The 24,559-nt window shown below is 43.1% G+C and overlaps 2 protein-coding genes across 3 annotated transcripts in view; one reads left to right on the top strand and one right to left on the bottom strand.

Moving 5' to 3' along the window:
- The first annotated feature begins 281 nt into the window (after window positions 1–281).
- Window positions 282–18,797, top strand: st6galnac3 (ST6 (alpha-N-acetyl-neuraminyl-2,3-beta-galactosyl-1,3)-N-acetylgalactosaminide alpha-2,6-sialyltransferase 3). Of its 2 annotated transcripts, XM_086043922.1 has the most exons (5): window positions 282–468; window positions 4,641–4,835; window positions 9,642–10,051; window positions 14,700–14,807; window positions 15,577–18,797. In XM_086043922.1, exons 1-5 carry the CDS (start codon window positions 451–453, stop codon window positions 15,764–15,766), a joined length of 921 nt encoding a protein of 306 aa, XP_085900048.1. In that variant the 5' UTR covers window positions 282–450; the 3' UTR covers window positions 15,767–18,797. The 2 variants fall into 2 exon arrangements, with proteins under 2 accessions (XP_085900048.1, XP_085900049.1); XM_086043923.1 differs by lacking the exons at window positions 14,700–14,807; window positions 15,577–18,797 and adding an exon at window positions 12,379–13,034.
- Window positions 17,150–24,559, bottom strand: part of pigk (phosphatidylinositol glycan anchor biosynthesis, class K) — a 65,876-nt gene continuing 58,466 nt past the window's right edge. The window contains exon 11 of the mRNA XM_086043918.1: window positions 17,150–22,882. Within this exon, the coding sequence (XP_085900044.1) occupies window positions 22,838–22,882 (45 nt within the window). The 3' untranslated portion in view covers window positions 17,150–22,837. The remainder of the gene's footprint in view (window positions 22,883–24,559) is intronic.

The following is a 24,559-nucleotide window of genomic DNA, read 5'->3' as shown; positions in this document are numbered from 1 at the left end:
TTTAGAGTTCCAGGACAAAATTATGATTTGAAATAAAGGTTTCAAAACGGGGTTTATGGAGAGCCAAACAAATTCAAGTCACAATTAAATTCGGTTTTAAATTCGTGTTGAAGCCCCCAGTTCTGTTGTCAACTCTGTCTGGAAGCGGACACCACGGCCACGTGACTTGCGCTCAGGCAAGAGGAGAGCGGGAGGGTGAGTGGGCGGGTCCTTTTCCCCGTGCGGACCAATAAGATCGCAGCGTAGCCTCTGCTTGTCTGCTCGCAGCTGCCCCACATTGGAGGTGGAGGGAGGGAAGAGGGGAAAAAAGGGCCGCAGAGGAGACGAATAACGGTACCAACCCTTTAGCTGGGGTTCGGCCTTTTTTCTCCCTCACCGAATGTCCCGGGAGACCTTTCATGGCGTCGCGGTGCTGCTGATGAGCGTCCAACGAGCATCGTGGAAATAAAGATGGCCTGGATGTGGAAGGTGAGCGAGAGAACGGAGGGAGACGGACCAGCAAGGGTGTACGGGGGGGGTCGTATATTTCCTGCTTGCTAGGAATGAAAACAACGCGTGAAAATGACATCGTGCACGCCGATGAAGGTGATGCATAACGCGGGCAATGGTTGTTCTCATTTGGCGAGCGTCCGTTTGGCGCGACCCCACTTTTTTGGGAGGTCTGTTTAATTTAGTGTGAAAGTGGGCCTGTTGTCATGCTGTCGGGCAGACATGTCCGTGTGCATGCAGGTGTTTCTGTATATCACGTGGCGCGCGCGTGTCATCATTAGCAAAAGTACCGTCATGGTTATATGAGCCATATGAAAATGTGTTAGCGTGAGCTAAGTTCACGGCCTGCAGGGGCGGCCCTCGGATGTGAACATTTCGGGGCGTATTCTGGGGCCTGGAATATCAACGGTATGCTTACATACTAATTAGCTAGTTCTGTTTATTTTTCTTTTTAAAACCCCAGAAAAAGAGTTACTATAATATTTGGGGGGCGGGTCACTTTAAGTGTGCCTTTGCAGTGCATTGTGAGACTTGTCGCATCAGAAGTGCTAGTTCTGATGAAATGTCAGATGATTTTTTTTTTTTTTTAAATCTCATATTCCAAAATATGGATTTTGTCTGGAAAAAGTTTAACTCTGGTCAAATGTCTAATCCCTTAAAGGCCGCAGAAGTCGGTGAAGTATCAGAGCGCTAATAAGCTAATAACTAGTCTGCCATTTTGCCTTTTTGACAGACAGAATTCAGAGTACAACAAACATGGTAACATGTATACTTGAAATATGGGATTTGAGGTATCAACAATGCATTACGTGGATGAAACTTCAGATGATTCAAAATCCCAGCTAGACATAATTATTCTGTAGACCCCTAAAAGTGGAAATGTCAAAGAAAAAGAGGACAGAACTGGTCACTGACTCAGTATGTCAAACGAGAACTTCTCAGGTGAAAGAAATGTGATCCTTGAAATGGTTCTTTGAAGCCAGTTGCTTTTAGCCACATAAAATTAAATGACAATGTCTGACGTGAGTTGACCCACAAAAAAGTCTCAAGTAGCCATGACTGAGAAAAAAAAAAAGATAGGAAGTTTGCCATTTTAGTGAGAAACAGACATTTTGGGGTCATTTACAGTGGTCCTTCAAAGACGGACTCATCTTCAAGATGTTACACTAGCCAGATGAACGACGCTGTGTCGTGTCAGAGTGTGTGAAATCTGATTTACATTCGTGACACGCAGGCGCCCCCAAAGCCTCGGAACCGACCAATCAACAGGCGACCTTGTGTGAACGGCTCTGCGCAGACTGCTTGCAGCAAGTGATTCACTACGAGGCTAAGCGTCCGAGCCAGCTTGATCCCATCACGTCAAAGTGCGGGATCGCCACCTCGTCGGCGCCAAAACGCCGTAATCCTTCCTGTACTTTCTCACTGGCTTTTTCCGCCTTTCCCCCGACTTACTTTGTGCAGCAGCTCACGGCGAGCTCTCCACGCCCTTGAAGCAGACCTCTGAGCCAGCAGAAAATCCCCTTATCTGCTTTAGCGTCGCCGCGACTGTTTGCATTACGTGAACATGTTAAACTTAAGAGATACTTGAGTCAATTAACAGCTTCCTTTTTCCCCCATCAGGAAAATTAAAACAAGCGCTACAGTGAATCTTGGCTATTCTTGTGGGATAAGGACTAACCCCTGCAGCAAATGGCTAAAAAAGAGTCATAGACAACCCCAAAAATATATTTACAGCGGTGCCTTGAGATACAAGTGACCCAACTCACAAGTTATGTGAAATATAAGTTTCCAGACTATTTTTTCGCTTTGACTTGCGAGCAAAAATGTGAGTGATGTATGTTGGCAGTAAACTCAACTTAAAGTGGAAGTCAACCCCCAAATTGATGAATCTTGACAAGAATATGTTCTATGCGGCCCCACAAGTCTAAATGCGGTATTGTGATTAATATTGTCTTTGTGGAATATGAGTTAGGCAGCAAAATCCACCCATTTTGTTCATCTCAGGGGGCGGCCATTTTGTCACTTGCTGGCATCACAGCTCACCCCTTTTTCTGAAGTTGAGCCATGATTGGTCGTTAACTCAGCCCTGAGCAACTGCGATGTCATTATCAGTTCACAGCAAGTGACAAAATGGCCGCCCCCTGAGATGGACAAAAACGTGGGGATTTTGCTATATTCCACAAATGCGATATTAATCAGAATGCCGTGTTTAGACTAGTGGAGGCGCATAGAGCATATTTATTGTAAAGACAATTTTGGGGTTGACTTCCACTTTAACTCACTTCGCTAAAAGCAGAAAATTGGCACTATATAATTTGACAAAGAAGCTTCAAGATGTTTAATCCAAACCAGTTGAAGTTAACTGTCCAACTAAACATGATACAAAGGTCATGTTTAAGACCTTCCATGTTCCAATGTTGAAGCAATCAATCTAAACGGCAACCAGTCACATGTTCCAATACTTTTGCTCACTTGAAAAGTGGGGAGGCGTCAAACAAAAGGTGCTCTCTCTTGAGTTGGTTAACACATCTAGAAGTAAATACCATAAAATAAAAGCTGGAATTCTGAACTTTGGTCTCATCTTTTGATCTGAAACCCGAATGTTGTGGCTCCGAAGGCGAAAAGTGTGGAATACCCTCACCCACAGACACCGTCCCGTATCTTGTTGCACTTTTCATCTGGTGCCACCTTTGAAGGCAGAAAACCGCGAGCTCAACTAGAAAAATCTCCTTTTCTGAAGTCCCAACTTCCTTCGCACATCCGTGACATTTTGCGAAGGTGATGCGTCGCATTTATCTGCCTTCGGCTTTTATGCAAAACGGGGATATTGCTGCAATTAGATGACATTGTCTGGCGTGACATCAAATACTTGTTGGACCGCGACAACTGCGTTCAACACAAAAGGCAAGCAGAAAAATGTCTCATTGCAGCATTGCCGAATAAACTTTGATGGTAGAAAATTGCTATGTTGTCTTTGTTGTAAAGGCAGGTTGTTGTGTTTGGACACACTTCTACATTGTTATTATAAATACTAAGGTGAACATGTGTGTGTGTGTGTTTTCTAGAGTAGAAGGGGCAAATATTAGCGCTTCATCCTCTGGGGGATTATGTTCCATTAGATGTGAGGAATGCATTAGCCTAATGGCTTCTCACTGAGCTCACATCAAGGTCACACACACACACATGCGCACACGAACACACACAGGGCTGGTCACCTTTGTTTTTCAGGGCACATTAAGCTCCCTTAGCGACGCTAGCAGATTAGCGCTCGTTTGACCTGGATTGAAGGATTTTTGCTCTCATGTCATAAAAAAAATATATGTATATTTTTTTTTTTCTACAGAAGGTACCACAGCGCGAGGCTATTGCGCCCTCTTTTGGGCTTGGAGGGAAGGACGAGCATCAATCAAACCGTGGCTAAATGTTTTTTTTTCTTTGGATTTGGGGGTCTTGCTTTGACGGCGTATGTAGCAAAGCAGCCCCAGAACAGAACCAAAAACTGCTGACAGGAAGTTGGCTACAAACAGCTTTCTCTGTGTTTTTCTTTCCTGGGCTGTTTGGAGGGCGTATCTCCCACGTGAGGGACCAAATAGTGCAAAACAGCCTCCAGATAAGCTGTTAAAAATATATTCTAAGTCCCAACGCAGTTAGCTGCTCCCAGTGAAGCGCTTGTTTACGGAGCTGGAGTGCGGCTTGGACGCCCATTTCAACCAATCATGTGCTAGTAAACATGCTCATTTTCACTCCGAGCACAAGGCTGACTGTTAATTGTTCAGGAATTGTCCGTCCCATGTACAGTATGTCAGAAAATAATGTTTTCTCAGTCTGGCCTCCTCTAAATTCATGCTCCCTCTGGCTTCCCCGCAACTGCTTCCTCTCAATCCTCTCTCGCTTACTCCTACTTCTTTTCACCTCCTCTCTGGCCCGCTTCTTGCTTCCTCTTTCACCTTTTATAAATTATTTTTGCTTCCTACCGCCTCCCTCTCTTTCCGCCTTGATTTTCTTTGGTTTGCTGTCACTTCCTCTAAGCTTTTGGTTACGTCCTTGCTCTCACTCTGGCAAAGAGACAACACGCTTGTTTTCTTGTTTGCCGTTGTTGCTACGTGCCATGCCTGCGCCGTCAAACGTCTATGTTCTTCTCTCTCCCACAGAGGAAGTCGGTGATCGCCACCGTACTGGTAGCGGCCGTGTCGCTCATCCTGGTGGCCGTCAACCTGGCTGAGAAGCAATTCTTCTCGTGGCAGCCCGCGGTCGGCGAGGCGTTCGTCGACCACTGGGCGGCGTCCAAGCAGCCCTACCAGGCTTTCAAACCTCACCCGGGCTACGTCAGCATCCCCCAACAGGAAGTGAGTGTTTTTTGTGTGTTTTTTTTTTATTTTTTTTTTTATTTTTTTTTTATGTAAACACGATTCGACATTATCCCAAAGGCCCTTAGTCAGTACACTGTTGTGTCAGGCCACTACCCGCCTTCAGACGCTGGCCTTATTGGGCCAGTACAAGTCACAGCTTCTGAAAATGCCCACGAAGGGGAATTTTGTTTTATCCCTGAAACGGATTGTTTATATGATTGATATATATATATATATATATATATATATACTCAGCAAAAAAAAACACTTTTGTTTTTGCTCTTTTATTGTGGGTAGTCTAAGGCACACCTGTGCACTAATCATGGTGTCGAATCAGCATCTTGATATTGGCACACCTGTGAGGTGGGATGGATTATCTCGGCAAAGGAGAAGTGCTCACTATGACGGATTTAGACTCGTTTGTCAACAATATTTGAGAGAAATGGTGATATTGTGTACGTGGAAAGTTCATCACATCAAAAATGGGAGCAAAAACAAGAGTGTTGCATTTATATTTTTGTTGAGTGTATTCTGACAAGGACCAGCACCCAAATAGGCTTAATGTGGGACCCTGAAAAATGGGCCTGAATGACATCGAATCCATAAAAAAAAAAAGGGTCTGTCTCATCGAGTATTGACTCAATTCATTAAGTGGCTGGATGGGGGAAATGTCATGTTTGATGTTTGCTTGTCGCTTTTGTGCCATGCTCCGTGATGCCATTCTACCGCCTTCAAAAGGCTCGCTGCTGGATACTCCCCGCGCAATTTATGGAAATTGAAATATCAAAGCGCCTTAATTCCCAGACATTACAAGGCGAGGAGGAGGCAGCCGGGAAAAACAGCGAGGCTGCTGCGGGAAAAAGGCAAATAAATGTCAAGCTTTGGAATCTCTTGCTCTGAACTTCCTTTCTCTTTCCTTCCTTTCACATCGACCAGACCATCCAGGCGTTAAAACGCCACCATAGTTCGCTGTTGGGGGCCATGGGTTGACTGTTAGCCTCCCTTAAGCCCCCGTCAGCGACACTTTAACAGGCGCTCATATTTCACCCGGATGGTAATCTCCCGCCATCCGTAGCGCAGTGTCACCAGAGGGGTTATAAACTTCCCCCCGCCCCGCATGTTTAATGCATGACAGGGTCCCTCTTTTCACCGATTCTTCCAGGTGTGAAATATCATCGTCCTGCCTACCTGTCTGCAAAGTGCTGCTTAAATCGCTGCTTTTCTCAATTGAATCCGGTTGCTGCCAATCACGGCGACAATGTGGCCTCAGGGCTTTTTTCGACTCATCATCGGTTTGTGGTGTTGCTGCTTTTATTTTGGTAGGATTCTACTTCCAGCTTTTGTTGCCTTGGATTTGTTTGTGGCCAACTTTTCTGTGACTGATTTCATGAATTTTGGTCAATCTGTTTGTGTTGTTACGGCTTTTATTGTGGTAGGTTTCTACATCCTGGTTTTTTTTCTGTTTTTGTAAACAAAAGACTGATTTGGATCTTTGTGGCAGGAGTCTTGCATTTCAGTCAATCTCTTGCGCTCTTTCTGCATTTATGTATTTTGGTTGTTGCTTTCTCCTTCCTGTTTTTGTTTCCTAGATAGGACTCTCAGCCAGTTCTGACCAACTTTTTGTGAACAAAGCACTTTGATTTGGATCTTCTGTGACTGGCATGTTAGAAAAACATTGCAGTACATTTAGCTGTGCTCTTACCAGTTTGACTTTGGTAGACTTCTACTTTCTTTTTTTGTTCCCTTGTTAGGACACAAATCTGTTGTGACCCGCTTTTTTGTGAACAAGGGATGTTGATTTGGAGACAGACTGGAATCACGCATTTGACTCCATTTATTTTTTGGTGTTACCAGTTTTAATGTGCTAGGTTTCTATTTCGGGTTTCTGTTAACTTGATAGGACTCGCATGCACATCTAGTATTGAGCAACCTTTTGTGAACAAAGCACTCTGACTGGCGAGACGTATGGGAGTCCCAAGTGTTTGTGCTGTTACTTATTTGTTATTATTTTGGTAGGTTTCTACTAGGGCTCTCATTCAGAGCAAATTATTGGCAGTAAGACAGATATGCATGAGCATCAATGAATTATTTGTAATTTAGAGGACGTCGCTCACCCGTCGAGAGACAAGCACAGCGCGTCTTTCAAGGAGAATGACTCAGCGTAGGCGGAGGCGTCCGCCGGGAACGATTGCACTAATGTAATAATCACGGCCTATTAATGAACGTCGCCTTGTGCATTTTAATCAACGGCGATGTTAAGTTCACAGCACAAAGGCTATCGAGCGAAATGAACGCTGCATTTTCCCAAATGCCCACTCTCCGCTTTTTAAAGGCTGTGGCAGGATTATTGGGATTACAAAAGATGCCTGCAGTAGATGCCAATGTTTGATTTATTTACCGGTAGAACACGGGTGAGCAAGCTTTTGTGCTCGAGGGCCACATTTTATTTGCGAAACGGACGGTCATCGGCAGACGAAGTTAAAAAAAATGTATCTAGAATTAAAGTGTGTGTAAAATGTGTAAAAAATAAAATACTGAGAGAATGGTGTCTTGAGATGTGAGTTTCATTTGTTCCGTGGCCACACTTGTATCTCCAATCATCTTTCCCCATTAAAAGGAATGAAAATCCAAGTTAAAAACATTTGCTCGCCACATCACCTGCAAACACAGAAAATGTGAGCGCAAAACGTGGGTGTACCTTCCTTTTTCTTTGGGGTTTACTGGCGCATTGCTGCCACCAATTGGTACTGAAACTGATGTGATGAAAAATGTGAAGCGATGTTGGCCGGATGTTGTGTGGGCGTCTGAAGTGTACTTGTATCTGATATTTTGCTCATATCTCAAGACACACAAAAAAATTGGGCCAAGCAACAGCTTGTCTCTCAAAAAAGTCAAGGCACTCGTGTCTCATGGCTCCACTGTATTCTTATTTTATTATTTACAATAAATCAGTGCAGCAGTTATTCACTGAAATAAATAAAATGACATAATTTGGTAATTATTTATAATTCATTGAATTATATTTAACTACCTATTTATTAAAAAAGTTACATTAATTTGTAAAATTGTTTATACTTACATGTTTTTCATTACTCACATATCGTGTAATTATTTAATGATCTAAATAAATAAAACATGACTAAAAATGAATGACTACATTCTAATCAAGCAATTTCGGAAGAAGTGTCTAAGTAATTGTAATGTCAACGCTCCAGATGTTTAATCCCTGATGGTTAAGCGATGAACAGTGAGCGCCGTTTTTATTTCGGGACTGTAAAGTGTAAAGTTCCCCGGCCGGAGGGCTCCTCGTAGGCATCGGAAAGTGTAGGCAACCGATTCATCGCTACTGTATGATGTTCTACAGCCACTTAACGACGACGCTTCCGCACATTTCGGTTCTGCATCGTAACCTCCCCGGGCCCATTCAATTAACGTACTCGCTGACGGGGATATTATACACCGCTCTTAAAACCTATATAGGTTATGATCGCATCCATATATTTGATGGGCTCCTTCATAAGCCTCCTTTGCCAAAAACATCCCTATAATATTGTCATTGCACTCGTATTAAAGAAAGTAAAAGTGTCATGTCGGTATGATTATGCTAAATACCCCAAAAGTGGTACGGACAATGTCGCATTTGAACGTTCTTTACTCTCATACTAATTTACAAAGATGCAAACCACTGTATAATAAAACTAAAATGAAACTACTCTCTATTTAAAGACCCAGGAAGAAACAGGAAGTTCACCGTTTTTTTTTTAAATTTTACACAGCTATTAAAAAAATGTTAAAACCTAGACAAGGCATATGCCATATTGAGAAAGCTAACATAGCATGTTAGCGCGCCCACAGATATCAGTCACTGAAGATCGGAATCAAAGTGCTTTGTTTACAAAAAATTGGTATGACCAAATCTGACTGGTTTTCCTCTCAAAGGAACAATACAGGAAGAAGATGCCGACATCGTAATAAAAAAACAGCTTGTAAAAATGGCATTTAAGTTGGAACAGCTGTAAACTATAAATTATTGACATTTATGGCAACAATGTTAATTAGCACAACACAGCAAGTTGTTTGCTCCAAAACAATTTGCTGAGTTGTTTTTATTAATTGGGGGGGGGGGGGCAATACAAGGTGTAAACTCTCAGGGAAAGTAAATTTTCATATTAGCAAAACCTAAAGTATTTTGTTGAATTGCCGCCGCCTTAAAATTGTATTGAAGTTTTTTTTTTTTTTACAGTGTACCAACACATAAGTGGTAACAGTGCAAAAAGTTGGTCGAAGCCAGCTGACAGTCCTAAAAACACAGGAAGCACAACAACGCAAACGGATGAACTAAAACACACGATGCCAGTCCAAATCGAAAGCAAAGTATTTTGTTCGCAAAAAGTTGGTTGGTAAGTTGGGAACAAAAAACAGGAAGCAGCAACTTACCAATACAAAAATGGTAGCAGCACAATGTGTTGGTCACACATACATGATTGCAGTCAAGATCCAAATCAATGCTGACGTTCACAAAAAAAGTGGTTCAAAATTGACTCTGGATGACAGTGACCACAAACAGAAAGTTGAAACAAAACAAAACCAGCAAGACCACACATTGCTGGACTCAAACTTGACACTAGTCACAGAACATCCAAATCAAAGTCCTTCGTTCACAAAATGTTGGTCACTCCGGTGCCGTGTCGTATTAAGTGAACTCCTAAAGCGGTTAAAAACCAACCAAAACAAAAAGCCAATGAAAAAAAAAAGTGCGTGCCGCTAACCCTGTCCTGTTTCCCGTCTCGTTTGCCACGGCAGCCCCTGAAGCTGAAGTGCGAGCTGTGCAGCGTGGTGTCCAGCTCGGGCCAGATGCTGGGCCAGGCGGCGGGGTCGCTCATCGACCGCTCGCAGTGCATCTGGCGCATGAACAACGCGCCCACGCGGGGCTTTGAGCGCGACGTGGGCGGGCGCACCACGCTGCGGGTGGTGTCGCACACCAGCGTGCCGCTGCTGCTGCAGAGGCCGCAGCAATTCTTTGGCCAAAACAACGACACGGTGTACGTGGTGTGGGGCCCGCTGCGCAACATGCGCACCGACGGCAAGGGAGAGGTGTACAACATGTTGCGGCAGGCGGCGGACAGCTACCCGCATTCGCGCATCTACGCCACCACTGACGACAGGATGAACTACTGCGACATGGTCTTCAAGAAGGAGACGGGCAAGGACCGGTGAGTCAAATATGGAGGCGGGAAATCATTGCGCGCAAACCGCATGGAGTCACATCTCAAATTAAAGGCGGTGCTGAGAGCTTTTCGGATATGCAGTTATTAGGTCAGTGTGACCCTTAAAGATGATATAATAATTTAAAAAAAAAAAAAAGTGCATGACAAGGTCACCGTGATCCACGTTTCGATATTCAAGTTCACTAGTAACAAGGTCAGAAATCAATGCGCGCAAACTAGGGCTGCTCGATTATAAAAAAAAATAAAAATATGAATCACGATTATTTTGGTAATAATTGAAATCACGATTATTCAAATGATCATTTATTTTTAGGGTACAAAAATGTTTAAAGGTAAAACATATAAAGACAAAAATACATTTCTTACACTATAATTATGTAAGTTCCTTTTGGACCCGCAAAAATGATAAAATTAGTTATATAAAATAAGAAAAGGTGCAAATGTAGATTTCAATGTGGAAACAAACTTAGTGAGTTAGATAGAAATGCAGATTAATAATCGTTTTTTACAATTATGCCAATTTTGTAATTGTGGAGTGCAATAATCGTGATTGTAATTGAATATCGATTAATTGTACAGCCTACTGCAAACTGTATCGAGTCATATCTCAAATTAAAGGTGGTGATGGGCGCTTTTCAGATATGCAGTTATTAGGTCAGTATGACCCCATATGATGATATAATAACCTAAAAAGTGCCAATATTTATATTTTTCACCCCCCAAAAATTCACTAGTAACATCAGAAATCATTGTGCACAAAAAGCGTCAAGTTGTGCCTCAAATCAAAGGTCCTGATAAGACCTTTTCATTTGTTTAATTGTTAGGTAAATATGTTCTTCTAGGATGATGTAATGACCAACTTGATGATCCACGTCTTTGCAAGAAATTAACCAGCAACAAAGTCAGAAATCATTGTGCAACAAAGCACATCGAGTCGTACCTCAAATTAAAACTCCAAGTGAGAGCTTTCCATATATGTCATTATTTATTAAAAGCTCACCAATAACAAGGTAAAAAAAAAAAAAAATCATTGCGCAATCAAACCACTTTGAAACATAATTGTATGTTTGTGATCATGAAGCAGCTCAATGTTGAGTATTAAGCGGCATTTCTCACATCTGCTTATGCAATTTCTCCTCTTGGAAGTACTAAATAACAGGAAAACTGTTTTTTTTTTTTCCTGCGCTTACTATTAGCGTAATCTAGAAAATACTGCGAGAGGATAATACGTGCTGTGCCGACTGAGTGGGCGGAACGGCGGGGGATTTTTCAAGTGGCCTCATGGGGCCTCATCAAAGTAATTTACAGTGCGCTGGAGGCCATTTCCGAAAGAGAGGCGTTTACGAGGTGCCTCGTAAGATGGTCAGCGGGCGCAGGCGAAAAGTCGACTGTCAATATGCCGGCCTGTGAGGTTGTATCGGAGCGCAACAGAGGCGGGACGGTGCCCGTATGTAAACAACTTCTGTGATCCTGCTTGGGAAGTGGAACACTCAACACTTTATATCTCCTGCCGTGTTGTTTTGAAAGCAACTGAAAATTGCGTTAAACTGTTTTTCATCGTTTGTTTTCCTGACGTACTAAAACAGGACACAGAGATTATGTGCCCTTCGCCCTCTTATATGACAACTTCAACGCCTTCATTGGCATCAGTGGTTATCCGATGTTGAGATAGCTAGCTAGCTAGCTACGCCGGGAAGCTCGCTTTAGAGCGCCTCATTGTCGGCTGTGATTGGGCGCACGTCACACAGAGAAAGACATACGAGTGAGCAGGGCAGATTTTTTTTCTTTTTTAAAAAGTCCCACTTTGATAGCCAGCAGGTGGACCAGGCCTTGGGCTGGCGTGGCCGCTTTTGAGCGCCAATGTTGTTGCGGCATGGCAAAGCACCTGTACCAATATATGCATTTCATATTTCAGTTGTCTGTTAAAGAGTCGAGGCGGTTAAATAAAGGCGCCCTCTGCTGGTTGAGGAGACCTCCTGTTCCACTTTCCATGTAGCAAAACGTGTCGCCGTTAGCCATAATCTGCGAGCCACACGCCCGAGGTTTATCGGCGCCACCCGCCGAGCTGAGCAGTGGCCTCCTGTCGGATGCTATCGCTCAACGGCGGTAGATAAGCGACCTCGCTTAAATCACGCTGTCACGCACGTTTTTCTGCCAGAGTGTTCATTAGGCGCCATCTATGGATACGCGGCGGCGCATTCGCCATGTTAGCCGGCGTTCCCTAGTCGCCAGTTTCACAACACAATCATTAGGACTTTGCTTAGTTGGATGACAGCACGGTGGGGCAAGTGGTTCAAACATCTGCTTCTCAGTTCCGAGGCTCGTGGGTGGCGCCACCTTCCCTGTGTGGAGTTTGCACGTTCCTCGCGGGGGTTTTCTCCCCGTTCGTCCGACAGCCCAAGAGCAGGCAGGTTATGTCCATTGAAGAGTCTCGTGAGGAAGTCAGTGATAACAAGGCACAGGTGAGGAGGCATAATCAGGAGCAGGTGAGCACAAGAGAGGGGAGGTGGGGCAGGACACACACACACACACACACACACACGCAACCAGATGCCACAAGATGATGCCAAAGCTCTACTTATATTTTAGACAGGGCTTTGATCTGTCTTCATGGCAACATAGCTCCATGGCACCAAGATGGCGCCAAAGCACTACTATTATATCAGACGTGTGCGTGTAGATATATCATTTAAAAAACGCTTTTTAAAAAATTGTAGCAGCACCGGTCCCGGCAGACAGTAGCAATCGAGTGAAGAGCGTTGAACATGTCTTTTGTATTTTGATAGTGTATACAATTACTATGAATGTCATCTCGAAGTGCAACACAGCTGAGCCGTTAAAGTTGAAGTCAACCCCAACATATTTTTTTTTCAAGAATATGTTCTATGAAAGCTCAGTAGTTGAAACAAGGTATTCTGGTGAATATTGCGTTTGTGGAATAAGAGTTAATCTACCAGTTTTTAGCCATCTCCGGGGGCGGCCATTTTGTCTCACAACTGCTCAGGGCTCAGGTAACGACCAATCACGGCTGACCTGTTTTCTGAAGCTGAGCCGTGATTGGTTGTTACCTGAGCCCTGAGCAGTTGTGATGTCATTTTCAGTCGAAAGAAGTGACAAAATGGCCGAGCCCAGAGATGGCTAAAAAGGGGTGGATTAACTCTTATTCCACAAACGCAATATTCATCAGAATGCATGTTTCAACTAGTGGCCCCTTTAAATGGATTCTCTTTTTTTTTTCATTTCAAAGGCCAAATTTCCATGCGAGCGAGCGAGCGCCGACAGGATGCTCGCAGCCGGTTATGAAGCCCGATTACACAGGCGTGACATCAACGTTAATAAAGCGAGATGAAAAGGATATTGGGCACATTAGCCGGCACATTAGCATCTGCCGCCTTGTGATGAGACCTCCATTTTGAAACTTTTGGAGCGTCTTTTTGTCCTTCAGGAAAAGAACATCCAGACCTTTGCGGTATAACAACAGTGGGAATGTTCTGTTCTGGTTTGTCAACGAAATTGCATCGCAATGTGATGGGAAAAGTGGCTGCTGACAGCCTGCGTCGGAGGTGACATTTTGCGCGCGTGGGCTGCTGCGTTATGCGTTACATCGTGTGCTGTATACGGTGCTGTGTTTCTGAGCAGTTTGGATTTTTTTCACACTGCACAAATGAGCACCCAAACTCTTGATATTTCCCACAAATGCTTGGTTTGCTTTTGGTGGTGAAACACCTTGACCTTAAGGAAATCACCCATGGTTAAAGGTCACAAGTTTGAAAAAAAAAAAAAAATCATTTTGGAACAAACTGCATTGAGTGATTACCTTTCAGACAGGTAATTGTTGTGACAACATAACCTTGTATGATTCCACAATAACCCCAAACATAAAATGTCACCAATACCCACAGGTATTGGTAAAACAAAAAAACATTGTGGAACAAATCACACTGTTTCATACCTCAAACTAAAGGTCACGATGTACGCGTTTAGATATGTGATTATTTTGTCAATATATGATCACGTAATGAACGAAAACGTCACCAATCTCCGCAATTCTACACTTGTGAGTTCTCCAGTAACGAAGACCACAATCATCGTGTGACAAAACACAATTAGTCATACTTCAAATTCAAGATCCTGATAACAGCAGTAATTATTTTGTCACGTGACGTCGTATTTAGCACACGACTGCTACGGATCTTTTGAAGCCGACGTCGACTCCCATATTTGGGTGGAATAAAATTCTGATGACTGAATGAATTTGAAAAATATATGATACATATATATATTAATCGAAAAACATTTTTAAAAATTGTTTTGAAAGAAATTCTCCCCTGTTGCAGGCCCCAATTTTAAATTCTCCATCCTTCTTATAAGGAGCTCGTTAGTGGCCTTTGTAAAGGAAGCAGTAAAAATACAGCAGCATTCGCATGGTCTACAATGGCTTCTTATTGCCCTCCGGTAGAATGTCTAAACGCTTGAGCGAGCTGACGCGGCGGCATTGCTCATTCGCATCATTAAAAATGAAAAGCAGTGCTGTGTCGTCCTTGTAGGGGCTCCAATAAAAATAAAAAAACAAATAAACGTTGCTAGCCTACAGCTCCGCTTAGGATTTGTGTGTACGTGTTTGTGTTTACAGGATCCAGTCTGGGTCGTACCTCAGCACGGGCTGGTTCACGCTCATCCTCGCCATGGACATGTGCAAAGAGATCCACGTCTACGGCATGATCAACGACACCTACTGCAAGTAAGACTCCACCTGTGTGGGTCAACAGAACGATTACCCTCTTTCCACGCTACGCTAACTACACAGGTCTACGCCGTTCTAGCTTCTGTAAAAAGCGTGCTGTACATGGACACCAAAGCACTTCAAGTATTTTGGTCTTTCCCGACTGCATTTCACATGAGTGATTGGCATTAGCTTCTCCTTCTTCTCATGTTCTCTCTCCTTGCTCGGCGTGTTCCGTGCTTTGCGATCCCTCGTCAGCCTTGAGTGACTGAGCCAGGGGCGGAGCCAGATTGACAGACTGCCCACCTAGTGAGATTCATGATTTTTATTATTATTTTCAATTATTATTAAATTATCTTTTAACTTTATGTTGTTTTTTTTTTATTGAATATTTAGAATGGCATAATTGTGGTTGTATTAGGAAGGTCTGAACTTCATATTCAGTTTGTCATTTTATTTGAATGTATGAGACAAATATTTAGGCCCACCCCGATTTTTCCAGGCCCACCCATGAGCCACGTTCTGGCTCCGCCTCTGGACTGAGCTAGCTTAGTATCTAGCATTCTCAAGGAGCTGCGAAAGAAAGGACCTTTGGGAGTATGAGCGACAGCGTGACGTAGACGCGATGCTTTTTTTTTTTTTTTTTTTTTTTAACCAGCTCGGTCGGCTCTGGTAGTGCGACCTCTCCACAGTAGCGTGACGATCATGAAATGGCATTGTCTGCGATTTCGATTCCAAAATGATATATCGTTCAGCCCTACTGTAAGCTTCTTTCTTCCTTCCGCAGGGCCGAAGGTTATCGCAAGGTCCCCTACCACTACTACGAGGCCGGGAGCCGTGACGAGTGCTCCGAATACCTGCTGCACGAGAGCGCCCCCTACGGAGGGCACCGCTTCGTCACGGAGAAGACTGTGTTTGCCAAGTGGGCCAAAAACCACGCCATCAAGTTCTTCAACCCACCCTGGCAGCTGTCGTGACGCTCGAAAACGCTTATTCCACACCTCATCCATTGGGTTTTTGCTTGTTTGGCGAGTTTTCGGCGTTCTGGTGGCCTCAGAATTGAGCGTCCGCTCCTACTGGGCCACAACCGAAGGCAAAGACATCGGCACTACAAACCCTCACGACGCGTTCAAAGATGTTAGCAGTTTCTTATTTTGCGGTGCAAGTCATGCAGCGATCCAGCAAAGACTTCAATTGTTTTAATACAAGGACAAAACTGAAGAAAGTCCATTAGCAAACTTTTGTGGACGTCACTTATGTAGGTACGGTCTGGCAGCTTCGGAATCGAGTGTCCACTCTGGATGAGCCACAAATCAAGGCAAAGGCAGAAGATGTTTCCACTCCAAACCCACACTAAGCCTTTGTGGGTGTTAGCAGTTGTTTTCTTGTTTTTTTAGTTTTTTTTAAGCAGTGCAAGTCATGCAGTAGTCCACTTCCATTGTTTTAATAGAAGGACTTAACTGAAGGACGAAACTGTCCACTAGCCAGTTAGCTTCTTTTGCAGATGTTACTGCAAATTTAACCGAATCCTGGTCCCAACCAAATGCAGGCATAGAAGACTTTAGCACCGCATTGCATGTGTAAAACCTCACAAAGCCTTTGAAGGCAGGTCATACTATTTTATTTTGAAGTTTTTAATTTTGCAGTGCAAGTCATGCAACAGTCCAGAAAAGGCTATGGCCTTCAATTTTTTTAAAACGTGGCAAATCCTGGTCATCGTAGGCGCGCAGAACTAAGTATTTAATACGACTGAGACGCAACCCCGAAGGCAGATGCTGTCATCTTCCGATGTAAGACAGATTTTTTTTTTTTTCAATAAGACAAAATTAAGTTTTGTCTGGAAAAAAAATTGCCCATTAGCTGGCGATGGGTTACAATAAGCTGATGCCATGGCAAAGAGCAACAACAGTAGCCAAGTACAGTTCTAATCAAGGAAGGTGCTGGGGGGCCACAGAATCAAGTCTGCTCTGAATGAGCCACAACTGAAGGCAAATGTGGAAGTTTTGGGTAGCACACCAGGTGTAAACCCTCACAAAGCCTTCAAGGATGTTATTTTATAGTCAAACTGTCCGATGTTTTTTTGAAAGGCCGCCTCTTTTCACTGAAGTCAAAACTGAAGGCAGGAACTGTCCCTTAAGACAGTTAGCTAACATTTTTTCCAGACGTTACAGCCAATTTAAACAAAGACGAGTCAAAGCAGGAGTGACAGTTGAATATCTGCTGCGACTTAACCTGCAACCGAAGGCAAATGTGCCGATGTTTGCTGTGTAAACCCTTCACAACGCCTTCGAGGCTGTCAACTGTTTTTATTTTTTTTCGCAGTGCAAGTTAGCTCCATGTGTTTACTTAAATTATTCAGCAAATATCCGCCTAGTGGACTTCAATGTGTTCACACTCCTTCATAAAGTTGTGCCTCTTCTTTTTCTTTCTCAAGTCTTGCTCCGTGTCACCCACCATGTTGTCATGCCAGTGCCCCCAGCAGCTTGTGTTGAGGACGGTGACTCATGAAGCTCCACCTTCGTTGTCCTTCAGGCATGTCCTCAATCGGCTTTACCGTAGCACATTATCACATCCTCCCGATGCTTTTGTTTCTATAGCAAGTATTTTTGTTTCCTCAAACAGCGGTCTCCCTCAGTCGCTGGGCGCATCATCCGCTTCAGATGAATAAACGCCTTCCTCAAATAAAAACACGCAGTTAAATGCTCAGCCTGTTTGAACTCTGTTGCTAACCAAAACAGCAGCACATAACCCGTCTCTCAGATGAATGTGTTGCAGTATTAAAAAATTTTTTAGTTGATGCTACTTTAGTGACAATTAGCGTTCCAGGCGTTGACGGATTTTGCGGCCACGCCACGATGTCGTGTGCGGCAAAATTTATGTTGCGAGGCCACTTATTTGTTCCACCCGGTCTTTCCCTTTCCGGTAATATACAGTGTGATCTTGCGTCTTTTTAGCGTTCAAGTAGACTCTAACATGGGGCTGCTCCACAATTTTGTGTGGGTCCCCCATAATAGTCCTAATTTGCTCATTTAGCAGGAACAAATGTAGCAGGCAGCTGTTTAGCTAGCTAGCTAGCCTGCTATCTAGTATAATAACCATGTTCATTCTGTAGCTCCGGAACATGCTAGTGGATCTGTCCAGGAGATCCAAACCTCCTTTTCACCCTTCATGCGTGTTCTTAGCATGTAGCAACATTCTTTCAAGCAGAAATTTCATAAAGGACCTGGCGCTTATCAGCGTTTATCTTTCACACAGATATTGCTGTAGTAGCAACATTGGCAGGAGTCATGTTTTTTTTTTTTTCTCACACATTTCTCCTGCCAATGCCTGTGAACGCCGACAGGCTGCACTCCATTAATTTTTAATTAACTATTTTTTTTTTCAATTCTAGTAGAGACAGGAGGAATTTGACGATGTCATCATGCATGTTTACCTCAAAGGTGGGGACACGCACGCACTGTGATTGTGCAGTCAACCGGCAGCTCTCAGCTCAGTTTACATGCGATTGACTTCATTTTAAGCGATGTCGCTGCTACCCTTTTCTTGTTTTCTGTTGTCTGCGCCTCATTGATGACAGGCCGCTCCAGTTGTGCAACATTGGAATGAAATCCAATGCTACAAATTCTGCCTTGACAAAAATGCAAATCATTGAACAGTATTCGTATTAATATTGTGGGTTTTGCACCGCAACAGACTGAGAGTGTCAATTTTTTTGAGGGGGAAAAAACATAACTCCAATTTTTGTTACTTTTACCCTTTTTTTGTTTCAGGTCAAGTGTCCTTGTTCACACGTCTTTGCGTGTTTGTGCGTGTGATATTGAATGTAACACATCACTGAAATATTAACATACTGAATTTTTACTGTTGCAAAAAAAGCTCCACTTCAATTATCTGTCATTTGCTTTGTAACTGTCAGTGGCATATCGTGATTGGTTTTTTTGTGTGTTTTTTTTAACATGAATGTAATTAGCCGTTTTTTTGGCATTAAAACAACCTAAAAGCACTTGATTTCATGAATGCAGTGTGGGTGTTTATTTGCTCTAAATGCATGTCATGTTATTGTTGTTCATCCTTACAAGGAGAAGAGGACCGTCTTGATCCATTATCCGTGGGGTGGGGTTGTGGAAACGGCTGATCAAGCCAATCTGTGCCCTGAGAGTTCTGAGACAGTGGGGGCAGGATCGCGCAGTGGCAGCTCGTGATCGGGACTTGTCAATGACCGGAGACTTGCTATTGCTATGCGCTTAAACTTGGCACTGTGGCGTCCTGATTAACCCCTCCGCATGTTGCGCAATCCTAGGGAAGGGTCTCCCATGAGTCGTGGTCATTGCTGAAGTCCTTAAAGTGGAAGTCAACCAAAACGTTTTTTTTTTTTCAAGACTATATGTTCTATGCAGGCCCACTAGTTGAAACAAGGCAATATGATTGATATAAAATATGAATTAAGCAGCAAAAATCCACCCGTATTTAGCCATCTCAGGGGCCGGCCATTTTGTCATTACTGTCGACTGAAAATGACATCACAGACACATTTGCTGAAGGAACGGCATAGTTAGAATATGAAAATGGCATTAACAATTTTGCTTTGGGGGAAATTGACTATCATTGAATTCTGCCTTGCAACAACGGTGAACGATATCGCACTTCACAGTTTTTTTGCTGGATTTCATTATAGTAAGAATATTATGCAAATTGCAAATTTTACCATGAGGGGAAAGTGATGGTGCCATATGAATCCTACCTGGCAACAAAGTAAAACAAAAAAAAATCCTCTCACCCCCACATATAATTCCCATCCATATTGTTGTTCCATCTCAATGCATGTTTTATATCTAAGACAGAGCAGTGGTCCAACCATGTTATTAATCAATGTAAACTTCCTCATCCTGACAAATTATCCTTATAAACTTTTGTCAGCGTGTATCAGCTCCTCCCTGTCCTCTCTCCCTGCATGGGTCAGCAGACTCATTCAAATGTGACTCTAGCATACTTGAATTATTAGGTGCTTGAATTCGACACCGACTGAGAGAAGTCCATAAAAAATGCAGCCAAACAGTTAGATCATAAAGTCAGATAAACAATCACATTTAAGGATTTAATCAGCTGTAACTTGTGCCGCCGAAGCGGGAGGAAAAAGCCCGCAGGCCCGCACGTAGTGACGCAAAGGACGAGTTACGGCATCATTAGGGGAAATCACTCAACACTGAAATGACTTTGGACACAAAATGTAAATCTCCCTGCACACACATAAGCATCCAAGGGGAATTTTCTGCACATCAGCGTGCCTGTGAAGAAAATAAATGGAAGGAAGGGGCCCGCGAGTGGCGGCGGCCGCATTAGAGCCGCGCTTTTAAAGGCAGCACTTAGGCACGCCAAATGTGAATTCCCATTAGGTGGAATGGAGGACGTCAACGTTTGGGGAGGTTTACACGGGGATTGGATGGCGCACAAGAGGAATAATGCAGCTTTTTACATTTTCAGGAGGCTTAAAAGTCATTTTGTGCCGCAGCTCAAATGGCCTATAAAAGTTAGCGCGCCTCGCAATGGTGCTAAAGTAGAAAAATGAAGCCAGATGCATTGAAAAAGGCTCAACAGAAAAGGCACAGCGCTGTGGAGGATTGAACATGACAGACTACATTAAGTGGCTTACGTGCATCTCTTGGGGTTGCTATCATTTAAATTAAAAGAATGGTCACAGGTGGAGATGAGAAAGATAAATGTGGGAGTGGAGAGACTTGCTGCAAAACAGTCGTTTAACATGTTTGCATTGCTAGTTTCACTACTTTGAACACTTTAAAATAATCTGGCGGTTTGAAGAAGTTGGTATTTTTAAAGGACATTTCTAGCGCGTAACGGCGATAAAGCCCATCGAGGGGAAAAAAATTGCCACGAAATGTAAACCTACCCTCTGTAAGTCGCAACTTACAATACTGAGATAATATACTTTGAATGGTCGATGCAAACTGTGAATTTCGTTCTCATAATCCAGGCATAAACTGCGCACTGATAACAGTGATTTCAACGAAAAGAAATTGTCAGTAAAAGTGGCAACGTAAGATGGCTGCCCACCTGGCTTCAGCTGTAAGGAGCCTATTGATCGTCCGTTTGTACGTCCGTGAGTGCTTGTTACGCCCTGTGATGTCATTTCCGATCAACAGCAAGTGACAAAATGGCCGCCCCTGAGATGGATTAAAAAAGTTGATTTTACTGTTTAATTCAGATTCCACAAGCGCAATATTAATCTGAATGCGTGTTTACACAAGTGGGAGCACGCCGAACATGTTATTGTAAAGAAAATGTTTGACTTGACTTCCTGTCCAAAAAACATGGCAGTATAAAACACGTTTTCAGTGATTGCTAAGCTAGTTTCAACTTTTGTCGGTAAAATGGCTGTTTTGTTCCCTCCCTATAGATACAGATATTTTCCTGGGTGACGGGGGAAGCTAGGGGCTCATATTTTGCTGCTAGAACTTCACGCCTGCAATTCGCCGCCCGTCACGATAATGGCGTCGGGAGCGGAAGAGAGCGTGGCCTGCTTGTTTGGCTCCCGGAAAAAAAAAAAAAAAACAAAAAAAAAACGACATTGGCAACGGTCGTATCTTGTTGCTTCTGCCGCTGCAGCCGTGCCCGCTTCCATCACGCCCCGGGGGAGGCATTTAATTAAAGGCAGCCTCGAAAAAAGCCTTGTAGAAACCCGTCAACAAATATAAGAAGCAAATCACTGTGTGCTGTCATGAAATTCAATACTGTAATTGTTGACGTGTTTGAAAAAAAAAAAAAAAAAAGGGTTTTCTAATTGATCCGATGACACTTCTTCCGATTGGTCTGCCAGCCTGCTGGTGTTGTGTTGCAATTGAGATGACTCCACTGTGAGTCATAAGTAAGAACATGTTGGCAGGTGCACACAGAAGAAGGAGTCGCTGGATGCAACAGTGACGAGTGGAGTGAAGCATTGTGGGTAATGCTATTGTCTTCATTTTCTTTTTCTTCTCATGTGAAGAAAAGAACATGACGTGCCTTTCAAAATCCAAAGGCAAATTGAAGACTTTTTATGACGTTTTTAAAGGTCACGTCGATCACATTGAAAACCTTGCCTTGTTTAAATGAGACCACCTGGGACGAGCTCAACATGCTTGCATTTTTACAATTTTGACTGACTCTGATGGAACTCTACCACAACAGGCTGCTCACAATTCTCTTTTGTCTGGCTTGAAACCTTAACCCGGGCTTGAAATTCAAACTTGAAGCTAACCCTGGCTTGAAACCCTATTTTGAAACCGCGACCTAAGAATGAAACCCCATTCAGAAACACTGACCCAATGTTGAAACCCTAACTTGAAACCCTACTTTGAAACACTAACTCTGGCTTGAAACCTTAATTTGAAACCCTAAATAAGGCTACAACCCTACTTTGAAACCCCAACCTTGTCTTGAAACCCTAATCTGAAACCCTGCTTTTAAACACTTACACTGTCGTGAATCCTCAATTTGAAACCCTAGTCCTAACTTGGAACCCTATTTGGAAACCCTAACCCAGGCATGGCACCCTAATTTGTAACCCTACTTTGAAACCCTAACCTTGGCTTTAATGGCTTTTAAATTGAAACCCTAACCCAGGTTTAAAACCTTAACTTAAAAGCCTACCTTGAAACTAAACTCTTCCATTTAAAACCCTAACGCAGGCACGAAGCCCTAATCTTGGCTTGAAACCCTAACTTCAAGCTCCACTTTTTAATACTTACCCTGACTTGAAACCTTAACTTCAAACCCCAACCCAGGTTTTGTTTGTGAAATTATTCCTTATGGTGTACTTGTTCCATTTTGTTTTTCTTACCTGTGTTTGTAACAGTAACCTAAAATGTATTGCTACAACATAGGTTATAAAAAAAAAAATGAAGTTGCGCCGAAAAAGGTGAACGCAATAAGTGGATAGACAACGTGACTGGACTTGCTTGCATGTCTCGTCTCCCGCCTGACGTGGTCCAGCCTTGCTGTTTAGTCCATCCGAGCGGGAAGGCTAAGATGAAATGGGGCGTCCTCGTCATTTGTCATGGTGCCCGGAGGTAATCAGCAGGGTGAACAGGACGTACGCTCTAATTATGGAAAGGACACACACTCATGCACATGCACACACACACGCACACGCGCACACACACACACACAACGTTCTTGTCAAGGTCTTTCCTCTAGCTGCAAAAAGTCCAATAAATCAGCAGTCAAGCCTAGATAGGATTACTGTATATCCATACCCCAACTCTAGCTTGAAACCCTAACCACAATTAAAAATCCAACTATGGTTTCAAGCCCTACTTTGTAAACCCTAATGTGAAATCCTACGTTGCAATCCCAACCTTGGCTAGAAGCCCTACTTTGAAACCACAACCCCGGCTTGAAACCCTCATTTGTTAACCTAAACACAAGTTTGAAATCCTAACCCAGGCTATAAACTTAATTTGAAACCCTAACCTTGGCTTTAAATTCAAATTTGAAACCCTCACGTTGGATTGAAACCCTTTCAGGGAAGTATTTTTAATACATATAAAGCGTTACTGCATATAAATCAATGCCCGTACCTACAATACCTCTCGGGGTAGAGCCTCTCGGAACTAACCCAGGTTTGAAACCCTAATCTTGAATCGAAACACTAGTTTGAAACCCTAACCCTGGGATGATACCCTGATTTGAAATCAAATCAAGTCAAGTCAAATGTATTTATATAGGCTTTAATCACAAGAAAGTCTCAAAGGGCTTCACATATGCACCAGATCATATACACGACATCCCCTGATCTTAACCCCCAGGAGGGCAAGGAAAAACTAAAAAAAAAAAACATCTGGGGAAAAGTGAGAAACCTTGAGAAGGGACCACAGATGGGGGAATCCCCCTTCCAAGCTGATCAGGCTGCAATGGATGCCGAGTGGGCAACATTGAACACACATTATATAACACACATTTGAAAGCCCAGCCCTATTTTAAAACCCTCGTTTGAAACCTTAACCTAGGTTTGAAACCCTAACTTCAAACCCTACTTGGAAAACTTAACCCTGGCTTGAAACCCTAATTTGAAACACTAAACCAGGCTTTAAAAGCTAAATTGAACCATAGTTTGAAACCATGACACAAGGTTGTAACACTGTCTCACAACCTGATTTAAAACCACAACTACAGTTTGAAACCGTAACACAGGCGTTAGCATAGCATTAAATGAAGCTGTCATTATTTTAGACTGAGCCAGTGCCCCACATGGTCGCCTTTCTATGTTCTCATTGTTTGCCTCTAACCACCCACCATGTTATTTCACGCCGTCCCCAGTGACTCTGATGCGAATTATTACCTCCGGGGGGTCTCTCTTGTGTGCGTGTGTCTTTTTTTCTTCTTTTAATTCCATAAGTAGATTATACACATCACTAGAGGGGGTGACATATAAAGCAGTTCCACAGTGAGCGTGCTGCTGTTTGAAGCTAGTAATGAGGCAAAGGGTGATAACCATGGAACAAGGAATGGGACATACGGTGACGTAGGAAAAAGTCTGGCTGCTCAGTACGACATGAGCGATACAATTAGTTGAACAGCAATTACCATACATACACATTCGTTTTACAACGCAGATGCTAACGTAGCACAGCATGTGGTGAAAAGCGCAACAGCTAATGATGACTAGCATGAACATGACCACAGGAGCATTACCAAAAAAAATGTTTGTAATGTGGGTTTTTAAAACACAAAATAGCGCTTTATGTTTTTGTACTTTACAAAACATACAATGAGGA

The sequence above is a fragment of the Filicampus tigris genome, chromosome 10 (assembly GCF_054856515.1).
Source record: "Filicampus tigris isolate MCC_2025a chromosome 10, RoL_Ftig_1.0, whole genome shotgun sequence".
NCBI classification, from domain to species: Eukaryota; Metazoa; Chordata; class Actinopteri; order Syngnathiformes; family Syngnathidae; genus Filicampus; species Filicampus tigris.
This window is presented reverse-complemented; position numbering and strand designations above follow the sequence as displayed.

What these genes read in the sequence shown, in the direction of transcription:
- st6galnac3 (XM_086043922.1), top strand. An exon ending in AAGGAGACGGGCAAGGACCG is followed by an intron (nt 10,052 to 14,699) that starts GTGAGTCAAATA and finishes TTGTGTTTACAG; the next exon opens with GATCCAGTCTGGGTCGTACC. An exon ending in ATCAACGACACCTACTGCAA is followed by an intron (nt 14,808 to 15,576) that starts GTAAGACTCCAC and finishes TTCCTTCCGCAG; the next exon opens with GGCCGAAGGTTATCGCAAGG.